Genomic DNA, 24,915 nt, shown 5'->3' on the forward strand with positions numbered 1-24,915 from the left:
AAAATTTACTTTGAATTCACTTTGAATTCTCATTTTAGGGTTCAAAATCCTTACCTGGAAATTAGACCTGTAAGCTTAAAGGGACACTATAGTCACCAGAACAACTACAGCTTATTGAATTTGCTCTGGTGAGTATAATCATTACCTTAAGGCTTTTTGCTGTAAACACTGTCTTTCCAGAGAAAAAGCAGTGTTTACATTACAGCCTAGTGATAACTTCACTGGCCACTCCTCAGATGTCTGTTAGAGATCCTTCCTGGGCCATGGCTGCCTAAAATGCATCCAAACAGTCAGTGTCTCCTCCCACTGCATGCAGACACTGAACTTTCCTCATAGAGATTCATTGATTCAATTCATCTCTATGAGGAGATGCTGATTGGCCAGGGCTGTGTTTGAATTGTGCTGGCTCTGCCCCTGATCTGCCTCTTTGTCAGTCTCAGCCAATCCTATGGGGAAGCACTGTGATTGGATCAGGCTACCACTTCTAATGATGTCAGCAGACTGCTTGTTTTTCTGAGTCTAACAGCATGCAGATTTACAGCTTCAGGCTTGAATACAGTAAATGTTGCTATATTTGTGGAGGCATGAGGGGCCCAGGGGGGCTAGATCGTGGTTTTAACACTATAGGGTCAGAAATACATGTTTGTTTTTTAGACCCTATAGTGATCTTTTAACTTCTGTGACTGTGAAAGTATTTGAAAGGTTATTAAGGGATAATATTCAGCAATTCGTTGGGAAGAACTTTGTTATTAGCAATAATCAGCATAGTTTTAATGAAATTGGAAGCGCTTCAGACTGGTTTGTTTTTACTTCTTTTGGATCAACAGCAAAAACATAGGTGAGGATGGCTGAACTTGATGGACGCAAGTCTCTTTTCAGCTATGTAACTATGTAATCTAGTGAATAAACCTTGATAGATTGTGAATCATCATAAGAATAAGAATTTCTTCCCTTTTTCTTCTTTCCAGAGTGAGCAGTTACTGTGGCATAACACCCATGATCGCAGGGCCGTTGCAAGAAATTCTGCCGACTTAGGCAAAGATCCATTTTGCCGCCCCCTAATGATTCACTAAACTTCACAAGGACACATTCTACTGACTACTTTGAACAATTTGGTAGATATACCCTAAAATAAAATATGTTTTTTTTCTGCAAGCCCTCTAATCAGCAAATAATTCTCATTGAGAAGTCTCTGTGCTGAATCCGCATTTGTGCACATGCTCACTCAATCACAGCTTTCTCATGTTTCCCATTGAGCTCTAGTTCAGCTAACTGAGAAATGGAGAAGGCAGACACATGCTAATACAGCCCGTCTGCCTCTTCTCTTAGCTCTGTGGAGCTGAAGGAAGTGGAAGAAAACCTTACTAGCTGTGTGACAGACAGGAAAGTGTGTTTGCCCCCAATTATAAATGGTCAGAATTCTACTGAAATCAGCCATTTTATAAACTGTCAAGAAAATGACAAACTCCAGACATATAAAGCACTTCAGCAAGCTGAAATTATTTGTGTGTGGAGTATTCTAGCAAACTAGTGTCTATACACTCACTCACTTTTCATCTGTTTTTTTTTTCCTTCGCTTGAACTCTCCATCTTTGCTTTGTCAGTGTCGTTTACCGTATATATATATATATATATATATATATATATATACACACACACACACACACATACATATATATATATATATATATACATATATATATATATATATATATATATACGGATACAATGTATATAGTGGATACAATGTATGTATGGTGGATGCAAGGTGTGTGTATATGTGTGTAGTGAATGCAGAGAGAATGTAAGGAAAGTGAATGCAGTGTGTGTATAGTGGATCAGTGTCTGTGTATAAAGTGGATGCAGTGTGTATATTGAATGCAGTGTGTGTGTTTGTGTACTGAATACAGTTCACTACGCATGTTTGTGTAGTGGACCCTGTGTGTATAGTGAATGTAGTGTGTGTTTGTGTAGTGTAGTGAATGTTGGACAAGGGCTATGGGGTGTTTCTTTTATTTTTACCTAGGACTTGGGATTCCCTGGTGGTCCAGTGGCTCAGCTGGTTGTACAGCAAAGAGGGGCCCAGCAGTGTCCATATTATCCCTTCCTGGTTTACTGTTCCTGCCCACCCTCTCTAATGCCAGCGGGGGCATATATATAGTGTACATTGGGTAACGATGGTATAGGGCCCACAGTTGATTACAAATGCAGAGTTGAGGAGTCCGGGCCTGATGGCGCCCTGCACACACACATTGTCTAATAGACACACACACACTGCCTAATACATACACACACACACACACACACAATGTCTAATAGACACACACTGCCTAATTCAAACAAACACACTGTGTTATAGACACACACACACACACAATGTCTAATAGACACACACTGCCTAATTCAAACAAACACACTCTGTGTAATAGGCACACACACACACACACACACACACACACACACTGCCTAATCACACACACACACACACACACACACACACACACACACACACACACATTTACACATTCTTGCACTCACATCATTGTATTTATTGCCCCCTACCTTTGGGAGCTGGTGTGGGCCCTCTTCTATCTGGAGCTCAGCCTTCCTGCTCTTCACTGCTCCCTCGCGCGCAGTTTAGTGATGCTAGGTATCGGAATATGACGTCATATTCCGGCATCACTGCAGACGGGGCACGTGAACCTCTCCTCCCCGGCTGGGTAACTTTTAGCAGAGTAGGTACCTGCAATGGGGAGAAAGCAGGTGCCTACTCTGCTTTAACACTGCGCATGCACTCGCGGCTCGCAGCGAGTTTGACATGCTTGGATTAGAGTCTCATTCACTCCTAATAGACACACACACTCTGCATTATAGACACAAACACATACACACACATACACACACATACACAGCTTGCTCCTCTCACATACTCAGGTGGGAGCTGTAGGCACCGGCAGCAGCCCATCCTGTCAATGTAGTACCTCTTCTGCTGCCTATATCCAGCTTCTGTATAAGGTCCAGGAACAGGACGGGGGGGCAGGAATGGATGATCTGTCTAGTTATACCCTCCTCTTGAAAAGCCTTGGTGTCTGGATGCATTGATTTGGAAGGAGTGGGCAAAGGCAGGCTGAGGGACGCAGAGCTAACATGTTTGGGTTGGGGAAAGGTGGGGTTATATGCAGGAGGGGCGGGGTTAAGCCATTGTGGGTGGACAGAGGTGGGGCTATATCACTACAGAGAGGAAAGCATTATAGGCACTGAATTACCAGGAGGAGGGTAGGAACTGTGAGGGGCGGGCGCTCCTGGCAGTTCTGTCACAGTGAGAGGTGGCACACAGGGGGAGGCGGCACACGTTCTGCATATTCTTGTGGTGAGTCCAGATGAGAAATACAGCTCCTGCGGGTGCCCTCTCTTACACAGCGCCCTAGGCCACTGCTTAACTGGCCTAATGAAAGCGCCGGCCCTGCATGATCGCAACAGTTGCAACTGTGAGTGGGCCCTACATTAATATAGAGGTGGCTAAAGTTAAGCTCACCATTTCTTGTACAATGAGAACTCCCATGCCAGCCTTAATGTTGACAAAGCATTGGGTGAGGCCTAGTCTGAGGCTGCTTGAATCTTCTTGTTCTTCTTCACCATTCCCTTGTGCAACATTTAATGATGTCGGGGCTAGAGTGATGTCATATTCCACAGAAGGCGTGTAAGGGAGCAGTGAGGAACAGCAGGAGCATCAACACTCTCTTGCCACTCATGCTTATCCCTACCCTTCCCAGGTATAATATATATTGGTAGAGTATGCACCTGCTGACAAGTTAAGCAAGTGCCTACTCTGCCTTAGCAAATAGCTGTCTGCCTCCTGGAGGGCCCCAAGGTGGCCAGTCTGTCAGCTCATGGGCCACCCTAACCGGTGAAACAAAGGAAACCAGGTTTCACTTGTGACCACAGCAACCCCTGTAGACCTGCCACTGGCTTGCCCTACATGGCTGTGCGCCCTAGACAGCAGCCTAGCGGTAGCGCTGATCCTGCCTGCATGGGAGGTTAGTAAGTAATGTTATGGGCAATGCATGTAGTAATGTGGCTTATGGGAGCCTTGAGGGGAGAATGTCATACCTTCAATTCCCACAAAGAGGTGGTTATAGGCAAAAACCCTGTGAACATGTTGCTGGCCAGCTTATTTTTTGAAAGTCCAGCTGTAGTATTTCGCGATCACAACTTTTCTGGCAGTGTGACTGACACTCTTCTGATAATAATAAAATGACGCAGATAATAATAATAATTATTATCATCATCATCACTAGACCCCAATGCAAACTTGGAAATTACAGTAATATAAATCTATTTTTCCTTGTTAAATACTTTTATATTAATATAAAATTCTACTACTCGTTGAGAACGTCCTTGACACTAAATTATTTTACATCACGCATTCATTTGTTACATTACAGCTACCTCTGTTTCCTTGAATTAGTCATATACACCTTTGTTAATATTTTTATTTCTTTATTTGAAATCATTTAGACAGTTACAGGCTGATCTGATTTTTTTATTCTCTTTTTTTGTAATTAAAAAGAGAAATCACCTATCTGTTATTATTTACTTCAATTAAAAAGAACCTTGGATTTAAAGAAAATGACTACCAAAGAATGCTTATTATAAACAAACTAACCTTGGATATAAAAGTCTTACATAATTGTTGATACTGTAAAATGTTTGTTCCATTAAACTCTTTCCATATAATAGATCTCATATATGTGTAATACTATGTAGTTTACACATATTAACTTCTTCTCATCAATATATCTGCTTTGTTCACTTTCTAACAAAGGTGTAATTAAGGCTACTTTGAGAACTACATTTTTTTTAGTATGCAGATGGTTATATTGGAATTGCACTCTGCTTTTAAAACCTGTTCTGACAATTATTAATGAAAAACGCATCCTCGATTTCCATAGATGAGCTCTGGACACTCTGCTACGCAAGAAAGAGGTTGATTTACCATTTCCTCCATATCTGGGTTAGTTAGAAACAATGTATTTAATTAGATTAAAGATATACCACAAATACACAAAATTACAGCAGAATATTTTATGAACACACAGTTTAGGTTATTGACCTCTTTACTACTGAGATCATTTCCTTTAAAATATAAACGTCACAATTATCTAAAACATGGAATGCACAACTAGCAAAAAATGTAGGAATTGTAGGGAAAAAAAAAACAATCATATATATAGATTGATGCTCCGAGATACATAAAAACCAACATTATTCACAGTTTTTACTTCCCATTTACTTGTTCATCCGTTAGCAAAATAATGGGGAATTTAAAAAAATGTTAGACTGTATAACGGATGCCTTACCTTGCAATAGTTCACATAAGGTCTGAAATATTACCATAAAAGCATAAAGCATTTGCTCATTTTATTACATTCCGTAGGTGATGCATAATAGAATAAAATGGCCTAATACCCTGCTTAGGGTTATTTGTATGGATGCTAGAAGCATAAAAATATATCTAGTAGGTTTTTAAGGTCTTCGTATTATTTTAAATATGGGTTTTTTTGGGCGGCAAAGGGAGGGTTAAAGACGTGTTCATTTAAAGATATTTTGCAATATTTTGAGAAGACAATCTCATGTCCATGTACAAAGATATAAACATAGCTTGCTAATAAAAAATGTAATAAAATAATATATATAGTTTTCACCTTTTGAATGCCTTCAAAGGATTCCTGAACATTGTTCTCAGACCCATTACTTCTGTTAATCATCCGCCACATTTGAGAATACATGCTGTCTCTTTCAAATGGATTCATTCCCTTCACTCGCACATGCTCGTAAACTGCAGAATCCAGAACTGTACCATAAGGAATATCTGTCTGTCGTGAGAGATCCTGAAGAGATCTAGATTTATAAAGAGGAGAAACAAAATATATATTTTTTACCTGTCATACATATAAAACGCTTCTTTATTATAATAATGTATATAGCTTCACAAAATATTAAATTGCAGAGAATTGTAAAAATATAGACTAGACTAGCTAAGATGATTGGATAATTTTCCAAATCAGCATTAAATGTGCTCGAACTTTGCAATTCAGTGTTTACTACAACTCTTTGTTGAATGAGTAAATCACCATGAGTGATTTTAGAAGCATGTGAGGAAAAAATATATGAATTAAATATTTTTTTTAAAGTTAGAATTGATTTTAAAAGAACATATACTGATCAGCCACAACATTAAAACCATCTTCCAGTATTGTGTAGGCCCCCATCATGCTGCCAAAGCAGCTCAGATGCATCGGGGCATCATGGACTCAAACTCTTATCTCTGATTTTCAGTGTTTCTGCTCAAGTCACTTTTTCACTGTACTGTCAGTAAAAACACTATTTAGTTCCAAGTTAAAGCCAAGTTCTAGAGCTTGCTGAGGTGCTTAAAGTGGAACCCCATCCCCCAGCAATGATGTGAGAGATTCCATGGGTAAACCTTTATTTAATGCTTTTCTATGAAAAGCAAGATCGATGCATCTGACTGGTGCATTTACAGCAATTGCTGTGCATGCACCAATTTTGTCCAGACAGGAAGAAGGACTGTCACCACTGAGTTTCCTAGAAACAGTCAGGAGCAGTAGCAAGAGAGAATTTGTCTATAAAAAAGAAAAGTTATATTTATTGTATTCATATTAGGGGGTCATCTGTTTTTTATACTGTAAAGGCCATAATATTAAAACCGAATATTGTTGTGCATAGCTGGAGTGAATCACAAGCACCAAGCGCCATAACTGTTGATTTAGGACATTACATTACAGTGGTTCTGAACCTTTACTATTATCATCACTATGGGCATCATTATTATCATGATTATCTGCCAGGAAATCGAAAGTAGGAATCTTTACTCTAGTATAAGAGATTATAATGGAGTATAATTTTATATGTGTAAAGAGTATAATTTATTATAATCGCAAGTGCCTTACTGGTATTAATGTTAGGTGCCTGGCTACCAGTGGCAGCTTTTACTCACTACCAAAGTGGAGGCTTCTCTGTGATTGCTCCTCTGGCCATCTTTAACGTGAACTGCATTCAACAGCAACAAGTTGTGTGGGAATTTGAAAATGTGTGTGTCTGTATGTATGAGTGTGTGTATGTATGTTAGTATGTGTCTGTATATGTGTGTGTCTGTTTCAGTATGTGTGTATCAGTATTCCTGTATGTGTGTATGTCTGTCTGTTTCAGTATGTGTGTGTTAGTATATGTGTATCTTTCTGTGTGTGTCTGTGTTTTTTTCTCTGTGTATATTCCTGTGGGCAGGATTTGGAGGCGGACCCGGGGGGGCAGGCTTGGAGGTGGACACCCAGGGGTCCAGACCTTGAGCTGTGTTAGGGTTCCCAAAATTTCTGATGGCGGCCCTGACTTCAGATGTTGGGAACTAAAGTGCCTATCAAGTGTATAGTTGACTTGTAATCCTCACAGGTTGAGGTAGAGGATATGTTATTTGGCATTTCAGCTGCTGCTGTCTTCACAGTAAGTTAATCAACAGTATTTTTAACGAGCTTTAAAATATGGTGAAGTACTTAATACTTTAACCCCAAGTATGCCATTTTCATGTGGGCGATGGTAAAACTGCAGATTCCAAGTGCTTTAACTCCACAGGCATTTCATTACATGTTTAGAAACAAAGATATTAACTTATAAATATAACATTTCTCTTGCACTGCAGATGTGCTAGTATAACTTCAACCAATATTTTTGGTTTAAATATAGCAATTTCCCTTCACATTTTCCCTTTCGCCCGGTATGGTTTTATTGGTATTCTTTAAAGGCCATATGTTACTTGTACTTCATATGTATAAATCAATGTTTTGAAGGCCAGGACTGCACGTTGTATAAGATGGATTTTCATCTACTGCAGAGGCACCCTGACCAGATGTAGTCAACAAGTTTATTTTTGTATTTTTTCTATGTTATTTTTTTTTCTTTTTATACCAAAACCTTCACAAGATTTCATACTGTACGTTTATATCCATGTACACGATTGCAGTTATACTCTGTTACCTTGTCATACAAATAAAGAATTTAAAAAAAACCTATATAGCAAACTCCTGTCATTTGATATCACTGTGTCCCTATATTAAATGTAGCTAGCACTCATTTACTGTTAAATAATTAAGCATTATTAGCAAACTAAAATGATATGTAGTTGAACATTATCCTGCATAAATATGTAATTGATGCCAAAAATATAACAGAAATGTAGAACCAGCTAATATAATTAAATTGATGATAATTTTTATCTAGCAAGAAAAAAACAACACACAAACATAAAAATCCAGTTTCTTCACACAGTGATACAAATACATTTATGTACAAATATAATGATGTTATTAGATTTTGCTGTCAGAAAAGGCTGCAAGCAAGAAAGCAATTAGTCACTTAATAATTAAGTAAATAACTGCACTGTTAATTCATTTTCCAGTCGTTGCTTAGGACTAAAATCCACATAAAGATACTCAACTCTATCTCTTGTGAAGATAACATAGCAGCCTTTAAAGGCTGACCAAGGCACGAATATTGTAAAGCAAGTGCAAGTTATGACTTTTTTTAATGCTATGTCTGGCATTCCAGCTGCTGCAAGCCTCTATTCATTGTGCATAGTCTATTTTTACAGCTAAGAACCAGCACTACTTGCCACTTGAGTGTGGGTCTGTGCCAACCTCACAGCATTTAACAAAATCAAAGAAATTAAAAACCTATAGCTTTGGGAGCCTAAGGAAATTAAAGATGACGTTGGCGCTCATCATGCTGCTTTACAAATTTAAGTAAAATAAGAGCCTGGCAGGTGGTGCTTGGTGCGCCCATGTATGTATACGTTTAATGTAGCAGTTAATATTGTGTCCATAAAACCCATTCCTTGTATTTTAACATCACCATAGCATATTCCTATATTTAATATCAGATGGTTAATATATTTCAAGTAAATGCACAATTATAAATCAAATGTAATTTGTTTTATATATATCTTTAATACTATTATTTTTTATTGTTTTTATTTTTTATCAGGCACAAATGGTAACACTAGGACATAGGTAAACAAAAGATAAGTACAGAAGTAACATCATGTCGAATGCTGGAGAAAATCTAATCAAAGCATGTATATATGTAGACGTATTTAGTTATTATGAATAATTATGTTTACACTTGATGTCAACTCAAAACAGCGGTGGAGGACAAATATTTACATTGTGGAACACTCAACATTTTTTTCCTTACAATTCAGCAAACAATTCTGGGTCTCGGATTATGGTAAGACTTGGGGCAGAGTCATGAAGTTTAGATGCCATGCACCATATTTAATTTTTTTCCCGTTTGAAAGAGCAAAGAATAGGTCAAGTTGAATTCTACTGCAGGGAACGCAATATAGAAAAGACTTCACCTAAAAAAAAGGCTGGATTGATCTACATCACCACCAGGCATGACCATATGCACCCCTCTTGCTACAACCCCAGAAACAAAGGGCAGAGACATTAGGGTATGTATAGCTGAGCTTGACATGATTCAGATTCCAATGACTCAATGATTTAAAACAGTTCTCTTTACTCAGTGTCACTGTATGAGATGTCTCATATGTTTATCACCACTCTTTATCAGATATTGTGTGTACAAAGTTGTGCTCGCAAGCCAGTTGGTTGTGACATGGGCAAACTGTGTTAGTATCCTTTAAAATTGAGGACATTTTTAGAAATCTTACCTTTAGATTGGCATACAAGCATTCAAAGGCAGTGAAAGATGGAATTGTGTTTTCATCCAAAAATAATTTCAACATCATATTACTTAAGATTTATATAGTCAACACACTTTCCAACCAATCAAATATTTTGGACTCAGAAGATTTCAAAATATTCCAGAGTGTTGGTGTAAGGGAAGAACTACTGGTCATCAAATTTCAAAAGCTTCTACTCACCGAGGGATAAATGAAGTGAATGGTAGCAGGGCAAACTGCTTAATACCTGCTCAAATCACGAGTGTGAAGAAAAGGGCTGACCCAAGCACTGGTCTTCTTCAAGATCAAACCAGTATGCCTGATATTGACCTTTATTCTTATGCACCATATAAGCTATATATGCTTTAGATAAGACTCTCTTGCTCTTCCCAACCCCCCCCCCCCCCCTCCTTCCTGGTTATTTTGGTGTGTACATTATGTGACATGAGTACTTTATATTTTAATTGTATTGCAAATTAACCATTTTACTATTTTCAAGTCAAAATAACATCAGAATCAGTGTTATAGAAATAAATGTGTACATTATATTTTAAAGATGATATTGAATTTGGGCATCTTCCCAATGTTAAGTTTGGAAAGTCCTACACTGTGTTTCAAATATGAGACAACATTTCTAATAATTAAAGGGAAATCTTTTAGGTAAATATTTTTTTATTAAGACTTTTCAACATTCATAAATGAAGGAAATCAAATTAAAATTTGATTCACCGGTCCCAATATTGCATACGTACTGTGGACATGCAGGTCTTACGAAAGAAGACAGTTGCACATAACTGTATTTCATGCTCGACAAATTATTATGCAGGAAAACCATTCACTATAAACTCACGTGTATCAAGTATGTTTAGTATAACGTAGTGAGTTGTTCTAGGGGATATTCTGAAAAGGTGTCATCTGGCAGCCCGGGATCTGGTACGCATGGCAACCTCTAGTTGCAGGTATTGCTGTTGAAATTCATCTGTGCAGAATGTAACTATCCACAGTGTCCATATGTCTGCATATGTTTGGGTTCTACTCTAAAAGAGAAAAACTATAGATCCTCCAGCATCCTAAACGGCTCCATTTTGGAAAATCAAAGTTCCAGTTGTCAGCCTCCAGAAATATTGGATTATTTGTTTTGTGGTGTTTAAAATGTGGAATGTCATGGATTTTTTTTGTACTTTTTACCTTAAAATGTGTCTCCAAGAAATACATGATATATGCTTGCAAGCTGCTGAATGTGCAGAGGATGTGCGCTCATTTCTCTGTGATTTTCAGGCCCCTGATATTTTTAAAGGTGAGGATTAATGGGGCCTGATTGGGTAAAGACTAGAAGGCCAACCGGACAAATTCCCGGTGGGCCGCGATGGCCATGGGCCGAGGCCGGCAGGGGAGATCACAGGACCTCCCCTGTCAGGCCATGCAGGGCCGGCGCTATCCGAGCACCGGCCCTGCTGTGTGCCTCAATGGGACTGCGGGGAGATCAAAGATCACCCTCACCAGCCCACAGGCAGTTACAAGCGGCTGCCAGTTGGGGAGGGATGGAGAGGAGGACCCGGTGGAGCTCTTACCTGCAGCTCTGCCGGGTTCCTCTCGCGAGTTTGGAGCCGCCAGGAGCCCCGCCCCCCTCATGCTGCAGCCGCCCGAGCGCTCTGTAGAGAGCCTCAGGCGGCTGCAGCTTTGCCCGGGCTCATGCGTCCATGAGGGCACACCGCCCGGGCGCAGCATGAGGAGAGAGAGAGTGACAGGAGGAAAGTGCTCAGCGCTCAGCGCTCCCTCCTATCACTCCCTCACTGTAGCGTGGCCGAGCTCTTTATGGTCCGCGGGTACAGGGAGCATCTGTCTCCTGTACCCGGCCGGACTGACACTGAGTGTGCACTTCCTTTTAGTCCGGCCGGGTACAGGAAACAAAAGCTCCCTGTACCCGCAGACCATACAGAGCTCGGCCACGCTACAACAGAGGTAGGGGGGGGGAAATTGACAGGGAGGGGGGAGAAATTGACAGGGGGGAAGAAATCGGCAAGGGGGAGAAAGAAATTGACAGGGGGGAGAAAGAAATTGACAGGGGGGAGAAAGAAATTGACGGGGGGAGGGAGGGGGAATGAGAGTGACAAGGGAGGGGGAGAGATTGACATCCATCACACACACACAATCACACACAAAGACAATGCACCCCTTGCACACAGAAAAACACACAATGCATTACACACAGACACACACACAAGCAATGCAACCCTTACACACAATGCATTACTCACACAATGCATTAAACACACAGACACACACACACAAGCAATGCAACCCTGTAACGGACCGTTTCACTTACAGGAGGATAAAACCCAGTTTAGGCGATATCCCCCTTTCCAGATGCACAGGCAGCTACTGCAAACACCGTTCCACCGACTGGAACCACACGAACACTGGAACAGCTGAACAAGAAAAGCAGACATCGGCTTACACTCCTGGCAGTCAGCATACAATCCAATTCCCCCAAAGAACGAGACGACACATCGCTTTGAGGGTTAAGCAGGAACTCTGGACTGGCTCATCCAGCCTGGCCTTTATTTCCAACTCACACATACAGGCCACACCCAGGGGGAGGCATAAAAGAACCAATGACATAGATGTTACCTCCCACACATCCCCTCCCCTTAGTGTGACACATAATCCCATTATGCATGCAGTTTAAAATATACTTTTACACAACTTTCCTAACTCTAAAACCATACATCACATTCACATAAAAATACATATCCACAATCAATCCATTCAGGGGAACAACATATTAAAAAATGGCATGGATCAGACCAGGGGTTCAAAAGTTAGTAAAGTATCTTTTAAAACCCCTGGCTTTCCAGCTCAGACTGTTTTGTACAGAGCCTTCTCTGTGGTGGAGAAGTAATCTAATTATCTCCAGCACAGAGACAGACTCCATTAACCACATGGTTACAGAAAGACATAAAACACTTTAAAATACAGAAAGTTACTTTTTATCCATAAAATAGATAGCTGGGATCTGAGCGCATAAAACTACCGAATAGCGCGCAGATCCTATTCACACAGTACAATTGCCATGGAGCTAAAGTCTTTCCCATAGTCTTTCATTATATGAATAGGCTCCATGGTATAGCTATCTGGGGTATTACATTCCCATAAAGTCTGGTCCATAGTCCAAAGGCAAGAGGCGGGCAATCAGCCCCCTCCAAGGACACGTGGCGAGGTCGGTTTTGCCACAAACCCTTACACACAATGCATCCCTTACACACACAGAAACATAAAATGCAATCCTTACACACACTCAATGCACCCCTTACAGACGCACACACTTCATCCCGTACATATACAGAAACACACCTTCACACAATGCATTCCTTACACACATATCAGAACATCCCCTACACACTCCACCCCCTGTGAACAAACTCATTGGTGGAACATGATGGTGGACCCTGGGACCCAGACCTTGAGCTGTGTAAAGGGCCACCAAAAAATGGAGCTGCTTCCCGTTCGCCCAGAACACTGATTTTTGTGACCACAGTTACAAACAGCCTCCAGAGAGCCTGTTCTACATGAGACCAGTAGAGCCAGACTGCAGCTAGAGCCCATCATCATCCTCATCTGGTTGTAAGTAGGCAATCTAGTATATTATTCGTGGCACTAATCTCTAATTTACCTCACATTAAAGAAACACTAAAGTCCCCAGAACCACTGCAGCTTAATGTCTATAGCCTGTCCCTGCAGGCCTTTTAATGTAAACACATCGGCACTGCAGCACTGGCGTTAGTTAACTCTCACTTTGACCATTTGACCACTTTGCTCACTTTGACAGGGGGCGTGCTTGTCATTAGTGATGACAAAACACACCCTCTCCGATCCCGTCCCCTTTTTAGGGGACCGCTATGATTGAAAAATGCCCGGGCTGAATTTTTTTCCCAGTCCGGCCCTGCCCATCATCAACTTACACCGTTATCTTATTCGTTGACCAAGCAGCCACTGTGTTAAGGGTTTTATTGCCCTTCAGTAGCCTAAAGTTCCAGGAGATAAATCTGAGAATAGCTGGCTAGCGGATGTCTCAAACTGTATGGTGTCTACCTGGCATTATGGAGCATATCTTCATTTAGCCCATAGTCAGATTGCTTGTCAGTAAGCCCTAATTGAGGCCAATAGTTCTGCCATTGCATTGCACAGATGTGATTTGGTAGCGAGGGTGTGTATTAGAGTTATCCAGCTGCTCAGCTATGCAGGTTTCGAGTCATTCTCTGACCAGGGCAATTAAGCCTGTGAGACCTCCAATGGTGATGAGCAATCTAGGTTTAGAGTTGGTGTTGACAGGTGTCACCAGGACTGTCACAGGGAGGTAAGATGCCCCTGTTTAAATGCTGGGGTATTTCCTGACCCTGATGAGTGGGAAGATTTCCCAATAGCATGGCATCTGCTTGAGGGAAGCCCTGGCAGTCATGAGGCCCTTGGAGAGGAAAGTTATATTATGCCATCTTTGTCAGCAGCCAGGCTACGCCCCATAAAAGGAATATTTTATTAAAATTGGCTTTATGGGTGTTTCTTTAAATTGTAGAATTTTATTGCATTTTCTACTTGTCTTTATATTTACTTAGAGAATCAAGAAGTGTCAAAAAGTAGCTAGGGTTAGTTGTCATTTCTATAATATGGAGTTTGCAGCTAGCTGACTGTTTATACTTGCTGCTATAGTCCAGGTGGTTGCTATGTGATTTCTCCAAAAAACACCTGTGTGTTTTCAGATGTCTGATTAGTGTAACAATTTCATAAATGAATTTATCATAGTTACCGTACATTTTATTAGTGTGGAGTAGAGATGTCCCGAATAGTTTGCTGGCGAATAGTTCCCGGTGAACATAGCTTGTTCGCGTTCACCAAGGCAGGCAAACATATGCAATGTTTGGTCTGCCCCCTATTCGTCATCATTGAGTAAACTTTGACCCTGTACCTCACAGTCAGCAGACACATTCCAGCCAATCAGCAGCAGACCCTCCCTCACAGACCCTCCCACCTCCTGGACAGCATCCATTTTAGATTCATTTGGAAGCTGCATTCTTAGTGAGAGGAGGGACAGTGTAGCTGCTGCTGATTTAATAGGGAAATTGATAGCTAGGCTAGTGTATTCAATGTCCACTACAGTCCTGAAGGACTCATCTGATCTCTGCTGTAAGGACAGCACCACAAAAAGCAATTTTTAGGGCTAGAACATCAGTCTGCTTTTTTTTTTCCTGTGTAATCTAATTGCAGTTGCCTGCCAGCCAGCGTGTGTGTCAGGCTCACAGCGTATACTGTGCCCACTTGCCCAGTGCCACCACAATAGCTTGCATTTAAAAAAAAACAAAAAACTTTTTTGACTGTAATATAATAGCAGTCAGTTTCCTTCACACGTGTGCGTTTCAGGGCCTGCCAGGGCACAGTGTCACACCAGTGCAACTCATTTCTGGTGTAACAGTAGTGTAAATAAAAAAAAAAATAGAAATTTGACTGTGAAATAATAGCAGTCAGTTTCCTTCACACGTGTGTGTTTCAGGGCCTGCCAGGGCACAGTGTCACACCAGTGCAACTCATTTCTGGTGTAACAGTAGTGTACATAAAAAAAAAAAATAGAAATTTGACTGTGAAATAATAGCAGTCAGTTTCCTTCACACGTGTGTGTTTCAGGGCCTGCCAGGGCACAGTGTCACATCAGTGCAACTCATATCTGGTGTAACAGTAGTGTACATTTAAAAAAAAAACAACACTTGTTTTGACTGTGAAATAAAAGCAGTCAGTTTCCTTCACACGTGTGCGTTTCAGGGCCTGCCAGGGCACAGTGTCACACCATTGCAACTCATATCTGATGTAACAGTAGTGTACTTTAAAAAAAAAAAATACAATTTTGACTGTAATCGATTGAATATCAGTTAGTTGTCTGCAAGCGTGTGTGTCAGGCCTACAGCTTCTACTCTGCCAACTTCTGCCAGTGCACAGTGCCACTCATATCTGTTGTCACAATAGCTTGCATGCATAGTACCACTAATCGAAAAATGACAGGCAGTGGCAGGCCACCCCGCATGGGCCGTCGTGGTCGTGGTGCTGTGATTCCCTTTGGCCCTAGAGTAATGCCCAGTGTTCAGAGGCCACGTACACTGAACTCGAAAAGTTCTGAGGACATAGTTGACTGGCTAACACAGGACACCCAATCTTCTACAGCTTCCGCTCGGAACCTTGACGCACCATCCTCCTCCAGCTTAGCTTCGGCACCTCTCAAGTTACCACTCGCCCGCCTGCCGCCACCACCAACACTAGAACCACAGCCGCTTCACTTGATCTGTCAGAGGAGTTATTTACACATCAGTTGGAAGAAATGAGTGATGCGTAACCATTATTGCCAGAGGATGTAAATAACAGGGATATGTTTCAGTCAGGCAGCATTACACACATGGACGTACGGTGTGATGATGATGATGTTGTACCCGCTGCTGCTTCCTTTGCAGAGTTGTCAGATACAAGTGAAGCAGTTGATGATGACGATGCGTCCATGGATGTCACGTGGGTGCCTGCTAGAAGAGAAGAAGAACAGGGGGAAAGTTCAGATGGGGAGACAGAGAGGAGGAGGAGACAAGTTTGAAGCAGGGGGAGGTCATCGCAAGGATCTAGTGGCACAGTCAGACAGCATGCATCGGCACCCAGGGTCAGCCAGACAGCACGCCAATCAACGCATGCTGTTGCCACCACCAGAATGCCGTCATTGCAGAGCTCAGCAGTGTGGCATTTTTTTGTGTGTCTGCCTCTGACAACAGCGATGCCATTTGCAACCTGTGCCAAAAGAAACTGAGTCGTCGGAAGTCCCACTCTCACCTAGGTACAACTGCTTTGCGAAGGCACATGATCGCACATCACAAACACCTATGGAATCAACACATGAGTACAAACAGCACACAAACTCAAAGCCGCCATCCTCCTCCTGGTCCAGCATCTTCAGCCACATCAACACCTGCTGTCCTCCTTGCCCCCTCTCAACCATCCGCCACTCCGCCTCTCCCCTTAAGCAGTTTCTGCTAATCTGCCCACAGTCAAGTGTCTGTCAATGACATGTTTGAGCGCAAGAAGCCAATGTCACAAAGTCACCCCTTTGCCCAGCATCTGACAGCTGGCTTGTCTGAACTCTTAGCCTGCCAGCTTTTACCATACAAGCTGGTGGAGTCTGAGGCGTTCCAAAAATTTGTAGCTATTGGGACACCGCAGTGGAATGTACCCGGCCGAAATTTCTTTGCACAAAAGGCAATCCCCAACCTGTACTCGATTGTGCAAAAGGAAGTAATGGCATGTCTGGCACACAGTGTTGGGGCAAGGGTCCATCTGACCACTGATACCTGGTCTGCAAAGCATGGTCAGGGCAGGTATATCACCTACACTGCCCATTGGGTAAACCTGCTGATGGCTGCCAAGCATGGAATGCGTGCCTCTGCAGAGGAGTTGGTGACACTGCCACGACTTGCAGGCAGGCCTGCTGCCACCTCCTCTTCTCTTCCTACTCCATCCTCTTCCATAACCTCCTTGGCTGAGTCTTCTTCTGCTGCTGCGTCTTGCGCCACATCAATGGCACCCCCCCAGCTCCCCAGGTACTATTCCACATCCCGGATACGGCAGTGTCACGCCGTCTTGGGGTTGACTTGCCTGAAAGCAGAGAGTCACACCGGACCAGCACTCCTGTCCACCCTGAACGCACAGGTGGATCAGTGGCTGACTCTGCACCAACTGGAGATCGGCAAAGTGGTTTGTGACAACGGAAGAAATTTGTTGGCGGCATTGAATTTGGGCAAGTTGACACATGTGCTGTGCATGGCACATGTGTGTAATCTGATCGTACAACGCTTTGTGCATAAGTACCCAGGCTTACAGGACGTCCTGAAGCAGGCCAGGAAGGTGTGTGGCCATTTCAGGCGTTCCTACACGTCCATGGCGCACTTTTCAGATATCCAGCGGCGAAACAACATGCCAGTGAGGCGCTTGATTTGCGACAGCCCGACACGTTGGAATTCAACACTCCTAATGTTTGACCGCCTGCTCCAACAAGAAAAAGCCGTTAACGACTATTTGTATGACCGGGGTGCTAGGACAGCCTCTGTGGAGCTGGGATTTTTTTTGCCACGTTACTGGACGCTCATGTGCAATGCCTGTAGGCTCATGCGTCCTTTTGAGGAGGTGACAAACCTAGTCAGTCGCACCGAAGGCACCATCAGCGACATCATACCATTTGTTTTCTTCCTGGAGCGTGCCCTGCGAAGAGTGCTGGATCAGGCCGTAGATGAGCGTGAAGAGGAAGAGTTGTGGTCACCATCACCACCAGAAACAGCCTTATCAGCATCGCTTGCTGGACCTGCGGCAACGCTGGAAGAGGATTGTGAGGAAGAGGAGTCAGAGGAGGAATGTGGCTTTGAGGAGGAGGAGGAAGACCAACCACAACAGGCATCCCAGGGTGCTTGTTGTCACCTATCTGGTACCCGTGGAGTTGTACGTGGCTGGGGGAAAGAGCATACCTTCAGTGAGATCACTGAGGACGAGGAATGGGACATGAGTAGCTCAGCATCCAACCTTGTGCAAATGTGGTCTTTCATGCTGTCGTGCCTGTTGAGGGACCCTCGTATAAAAAGGCTGAAGGAGAACGACCTGTACTGGGTGTCCACGCTACTAGACCCCTGGTATAAGCAGAAAGTGCCTGAAATGTTACCGAATTACCGCAAGTCGGAAAGGATGCAGCAGTTCCAAAATAAATTAAAAAGTATGCTTTACACAGCATATAAGGGTGATGTCACAGCAACGGGAATCTAACAGGGGAAGAGGTGAAAGTAATCCTCCTCCTCGCACGACCACGCCGGCAAGGACAGGACACTTTACAGACGTGTTGTTGATGGAGGACATGCAGAGCTTTTTAAGTCTTACGCATCGCCACAGCCCTTTGGGGTCCACCCTCAGAGAACGACTCGACCGACAAGTAGCAGACTACCTCGCCTTAACTGCAGATGTCGACAATCTGAGGAGCGATGAACCCCTTGACTACTGGGTGTGCAGGCTTGACCTGTGGCCTGAGCTATCCCAATTTGCGATCGAACTTCTGGCCTGCCTCGCTTCATGTGTCCTGTCAGAAAGAACCTTCAGTGCAGCAGGAGGTATTGTCACTGAGAAGAGAAGTCACCTAGCTCAAAAAAGTCTAGATTACCTCACCTTTATTAAGATGAATGAGGGATGGATCCCGAAGGGACTGACAGTGGGCGATACATTCGACTAAAAAGGCCTAATGAGGGGGACATAACAGGGATTAAACTGAATAGTACTACTTAACACACCACTCCTATCTGGTGGCACATTAGATTGCATGCGCAGTGCCCTAAATTTGAAGTAGGAGGACCGACCAAGCATCTTTTTCCATCTCCCGGTTCCTAAAATCGATGCCATATACACGTCCCCTGATAGGGGACGTAATAGGGATTAAACTGATAGGAATAGTACTACTTAACACACCTTATAATAATGCAGAGAGAGGCAATGCAGAGAGAGGAGTCTGAAGAAGAGGAGTCAGAGGAGGAAGGTGGCTTTGAGGAGGTGGAAGACCAAACACAGCAGGCACCCCAGGGGTCTTGTTATCACCTTTCAGGGACCCTTGGTGTTGTACGTGGCTGTGTGGAGTAAGAGACCTTCAATTACATCAGTGAGGACAATGAATGGGACATGGCTAGCTTGGTATCCAACCTTGTGCAAATGGAGAGTTTGCGGTTTTGCAAATGGACTGTTTGCGGTTGTTTGCGGTGCGTTAAATGGGGAGTTTGGTCTGTCACTGTGAAGCGGGCGTAACCCTTACTACACTACCTGATCGATACAACATCATACCTGATGTTTTAAAGCATGTTATTCCAAACAATTTAGGAATGTTAGGTGATTTATGCCCTTTATGGATTAAAACCAGACTCTGCATCAACTATGTAATTTTCCATGGGAGTTTTGCCATGGATCTTCCTCTGGCATGCCACAGTCCAGGTGTTAGTCCCCTTGAAACAACTTTTCCATCACTATTGTGGCCAGAAAGAGACCCTGTGGGTTTTAAAATTCGCCTGCCTATTGAAGTCTATGGCGGTTCGCCCGGTTCGCCCGTTCGCAAACATTTGCGGAAATTCGCGTTCGCCATTCGCGAACGGAAAATTTTATGTTCGTGACATCTCTAGTGTGGAGTTCTATGCTTATATACACCTAAGATAATGTACTCTGACATGTACTATTTTATTATGTTTTACCAGGACATATTTAAATATAAAACAAATTCCCAATGTTTTGATGATCCTTTAGATACAGTGGGACCCCGGTTTTACGAATTTAATGCGTTCTCCGGGACGTTTCTCATTGCAAAACATTTGTAAACCAAAACGTGGTTTCCCATAGGAATGCATTGAAAACCGAACTGTTTTGGAGGTCAGAAAAAAGTCAAAATGAGCTGGCATGGAAACCAACCCACAACGCAGAACACACAATAAAAGACATGCAAACGATGAAGCTCAGCTCCCTCCCTTTCCACAGCTTGAGAAATGCACCAAAAAGTCCCAAAACAACTGCAAACAATTTCCAGAATGGCTACAAAACTCGATGCAAAAGCCGCTCCAGGACCTCCACACTTGACGCCACCTGCTACCCACCGGCTCTAGCATGCAGGGGGCGGTGCTATAAACCACCCAGGTGCAATGCATCCTGGGGGAAATTGCTTTGTATTGCGAAAAAATAATAAACCGAGGCATTATTTTCAATGGATTTTCATTTGTAAACAGAAAATTATGTTAATTGAGGCGTTTGTAAACCGAGGTCCCACTGTATATTATTAAGCAGGAATAATACAAATACATGGCAAAGCTATATTTTAAGATACTCAATGTATATTTAAAAACAGGTGTGAGGAAGGCTGAACTTGATGGACGCAAGTCTCTTTTCAGCTATCTAACTATGTAACTACTATGTAACTATATTGTAAATTCATCACCTGAATTGGATAATCTTGGATACGTATTTTTCTCTACAGGCTGCATCATTTGTTCAGAAAGTCATTCTATTCTAAGAACAGCAGAGGGCACTTAAATGCTAATTGGATGATTGCAGTAAGCATCCTAAGAGTCCTTGGACAGTATGTAGCTCATGCAGTGCATTGTGCATTTCATAGCTACATGAATGTTCTCAAAGGACATTAAGGGACTAGTTTTATAGTACAATAACAGTTCATAATAAGAAGTGACAATATCTAATGAAGGAGATGGTGGAAATAAAAATGGATGCTTTTATGAATTGTAAATTGTAAGCAATGCAATCAGTTTTGTTTAGTTACAAATGGGGAAATATAATTTATTTTTAACTAAAAACATATAATGAATAAAAACTATTTATTAATTAGAAAATGATGGAAAAAGAGCACCATAGAGCTACATAGCTTCAATTCACATTCACAATGATTTTATTTCACGAGATAAAGCATTCACATTTATTTATATAACAAAATATTATTTTTTTAAATAAGAGGGAGAAATCAACAATTAATTGAAATTATTTATTTTAACCAGTGTATTTTGAATGAAAAATGCAAATTAGCATAATTCTTGAGGCCTCTCCCCTCCTGTGCCCTCTTTAGCCCCTCTCCTCCATGTTCCTGTATGTAGCCCTTCTTTCCTCCTGTGCTCTTCTGTTGCCCTGTCCTTTCCTGATCCCTTATGTAGCCCCATTCCCTCCTGTGCTCTTCTGTAGCCCTATCCCCTCCTGTGACTTTTACATAGCCCCCCTCATGTGACCTTATGTAGCTCTCCTTCCCTCCTGTGCCCTCTTTAGCCACTCTCCCCTTTTGTGCCCTTATGTAACCCCACCTCCCCATGCTCTCCTTTTGTCCCCTCCCTTTCCTGTGCCCACTTTAGCTCCTTCCCCTCCTGTGCTGTTATGTAGCCCCTCCCCTCCTGTGCCCTGTTTAGCCCCCCTCACTTCCTGTGCCCTTTTTAGTCCCTAACCCCTCCTCTGCCCTTATGTTGCCCTATTCCCTCCTTGCCCTTATGTAGTCTCCCTCATGTGCCCTTATGTAGCTCTTCTTTCCTTATGTGCCCTCTTTAACCCCTCTCCCCTCCTATGCCCTGATGTAGCCCCTCCCCTTCTGTGCTTTTCTTTTGTCCCCTCACTTTTCTGTGCCCTCTTTAGCACCCTTCCCTCCTGTACCCTCTTTAGACCCTTCCTCTCTTGTGCCTTTATGTAGCCCAGTCCCCTCCAGTGCCCTCTTTAGCCACCCTCACCTGCTGTGCCCTCTTTTCCCATTTCATGTGCCATTCTTTTGTCCCCTCCACTTTCTGTGCCCTCTTCAGCATCCCTCCTGTGCATCTATGTAGTCCCCCTCTTTAACCCCTCTCCTCTCCTGTACCCTTATATAGCCCCCCTCTCCTGAGTCTGCTCGCCTGCCAGCCCAGCCAGCCTTATAGGAGCTCTAAGGCATGTCAGGTAGGGGGCAGAGCTAAAAAAGGAGGGCAGAGCTTAGCACCGGGCATGACCTACCACTGCAAAGTGCCTCTACTTTCAGCACCACATTTAAATTGGGGGGGCACAAGGGGGGGCACTGCATAATGTAGGAGGGGCAATGGCACCCTCTGCCACCCCCACCGCCTCCCAGCGAATCCATTGGTTACAACTAGCTCTGCTGGGTGGGATTTTTTTTTATCCCCTTTCAATGTGATGAAGTGGTCTGGGTGCCTATAGTGTCCTTTTAAAAATGTTAATTCCCTTCCTGGTCTCAGCAGCTAAATTCTGATATTTTTTACAAAAAATGTAAGATAGATTTTATTTTCGTGTGTGCATATTTTCTATGCCCTGCTTATGGAATTAATTAAATCTCCAACCAAAAATGCCCTTTTTTGATCTAAAAGTGCTGATACAATGGGCACTTAGAAATGGCACAGAAATACTACGAGTCACAAATAATATATTTAGGAAAAGAATAGCAAAAAAAGCAGCTTAACCTTACAATCTAATTAAAATAAAATGGAAATACCAATGTCAGCCAGATGGCTGCATCACTTAGTACAATTCAAAAGCAATCCTAACATAAACAATAAGTTTTTTTGGTCTTGACATCGAGAAATTTGTATCTATGCAGCTAAAACTGACAGTTGGCCAAAAGCAAAAATAGCATTCCTATATAAATTGAACATATAATTCTGCATTATAAGCAAAATACACAGACATAGGAAAAGGCTGAATACATCAAATTAAAGTTTAACCTAGTACGTGCAAACTCAAATCTTCAACTAAAAACAAACTATACGCAAATGGGTTTATGTGCTTTCCCATAATACAATTCACACACAAACACACACACGCAAAAAGTTCTTGAATCTGATCTTCAAACTCCGACTTGAACAGCTGAAAGAGTTTAATTATTAAACAGTGAATTGTAGTCAATAAGAAAAAAAACTGAAATACAAAATTCAGACTAAATTAGCTATGCCTAGTCAAACTCAGCTATTGAAGCCTGATTGAGCATTTCTAGCTTTCAAACAATATTTTACTGAATACACCACTAAGGTCACATACAAAATCAGAAGCATGTTATTTACACAGAGGAAAAATGTTCTACTCTTCCCTATTGTCTGAGTGGATTGTTTCCATAGGAATATGTTGCAGGTGACAGCTACAAACATTTGATGTTTCACAAGCGCCTTTTGTGTTTGGAGTACCTGCAAAAGGTTATCAAACACTTATTTCTTCCAGAAGTGGGGGTCCAAACATGTCACTGTGCTTAAGTTCCTATAGGGATTTGATTATATGACATGGCAACATTATCTTGTTAAATTTAATTTTGCTTAATGGCTTCTTCTGCAACTGTCCTAGCTCTTTCTATCTCTAGATAACCCAATTTCTTGTCTCTGTTGCTAAGATTTTTCAGATGTCCTAAATTTCAGTAACAAAAAATACACCTAATTTTCATTCTGTTTGAGATGGTGAGATGTCAATTTTCGTTTATTTCTTCCACAATATATATATTTTCCTTCCTGTTGTATTCCACAATTTTAACATATTGATAATCATTTCTCTTAACATATTGTAGCATAGGTTGTGAGAGCATTAAACGACTCTAGATATGTGCACAGCCATAATACCATTATATGAGTGTCCATTAGTGATGTCGCGAACATGAAATTTTCCGTTCGCGAATGGTGAACGCGAACTTCCGCAAATGTTCGCGAACGGGCGAACCGGGCGAACCGCCATAGACTTCAATAGGCAGGCAAATTTTAAAACCCACAGGGACTCTTTCTGGCCACAGTAGTGATGGAAAAGTTGTTTCAAGGGGACTAACACCTGGACTGTGGCATGCCGGACGGGGATCCATGGCAAAACTCCCATGGAAAATTACATAGTTGATGCAGAGTCTGGTTTTAATCCATAGAGGGCATAAATCACCTAACATTCCTAAATTGTTTGGAATAACGTGCTTTAATCATCAGGTAGTGTAAGGGTTACGCCCGCTTCTCAGTGACAGACCAAACTCCCCATTTAACGTACCGCAAACAACCGCAAACAGTCCATTTGCACAACCGCAAACTCCCCATTTGCACAAGGTTAGCCATGTCCCGTTCCTTGTCCTCACTGATGTCATTGAAGGTCTCTTCCTCCACCCAGCCACATACAACACCAAGGGTCCCCGAAAGGTGACAACAAGCCCCCTGTATTTTTTTTTTTAAATGTACACTACTGTTACACCAGATATGAGTTGCACTGGTGTGACACTGTGCCCTGGCAGGCCCTGAAACGCACACGTGTGAAGGAAACTGACTGCTATTATTTCACAGTCAAATTTCTAGGTTTTTGTTTTAATGTACACTACTGTTACACCAGATATGAGTTTCACTGGTGTGACACTGTGCCCTGGCAGGCCCTGAAACGCACATGTGTGAAGGAAACTGACTGCTATTATATTACAGTCAAAAAAGTTTTTTTTTTTTTGTTTTTTTTTTAAGTGCAAGCTATTGTGACACCAGATATGAGTGGTGGCACTGGGGCCACCTTAAAAATATTGGATATCGCTAAAAATCATGATCACTATATACTTTCTCTACAAACCTCTAAAACGAACCAAACTACTCATCCATCCGCTATAC

The 24,915-nt window shown here is 42.3% G+C and overlaps 1 protein-coding gene across 1 annotated transcript in view; it reads right to left on the reverse strand.

Annotated features, from left to right (window-relative positions):
• Nucleotides 1–24,915, reverse strand: part of GRID2 (glutamate ionotropic receptor delta type subunit 2) — a 1,057,299-nt gene that overhangs the window by 129,786 nt on the left and 902,598 nt on the right. The window contains exon 13 of the mRNA XM_063458620.1: nt 5,706–5,901. Coding sequence (XP_063314690.1) covers nt 5,706–5,901 — 196 coding nt within the window. The remainder of the gene's footprint in view (nt 1–5,705; nt 5,902–24,915) is intronic.

This window comes from Pelobates fuscus, chromosome 6 (assembly GCF_036172605.1).
Source record: "Pelobates fuscus isolate aPelFus1 chromosome 6, aPelFus1.pri, whole genome shotgun sequence".
Taxonomy (NCBI): Eukaryota; Metazoa; Chordata; class Amphibia; order Anura; family Pelobatidae; genus Pelobates; species Pelobates fuscus.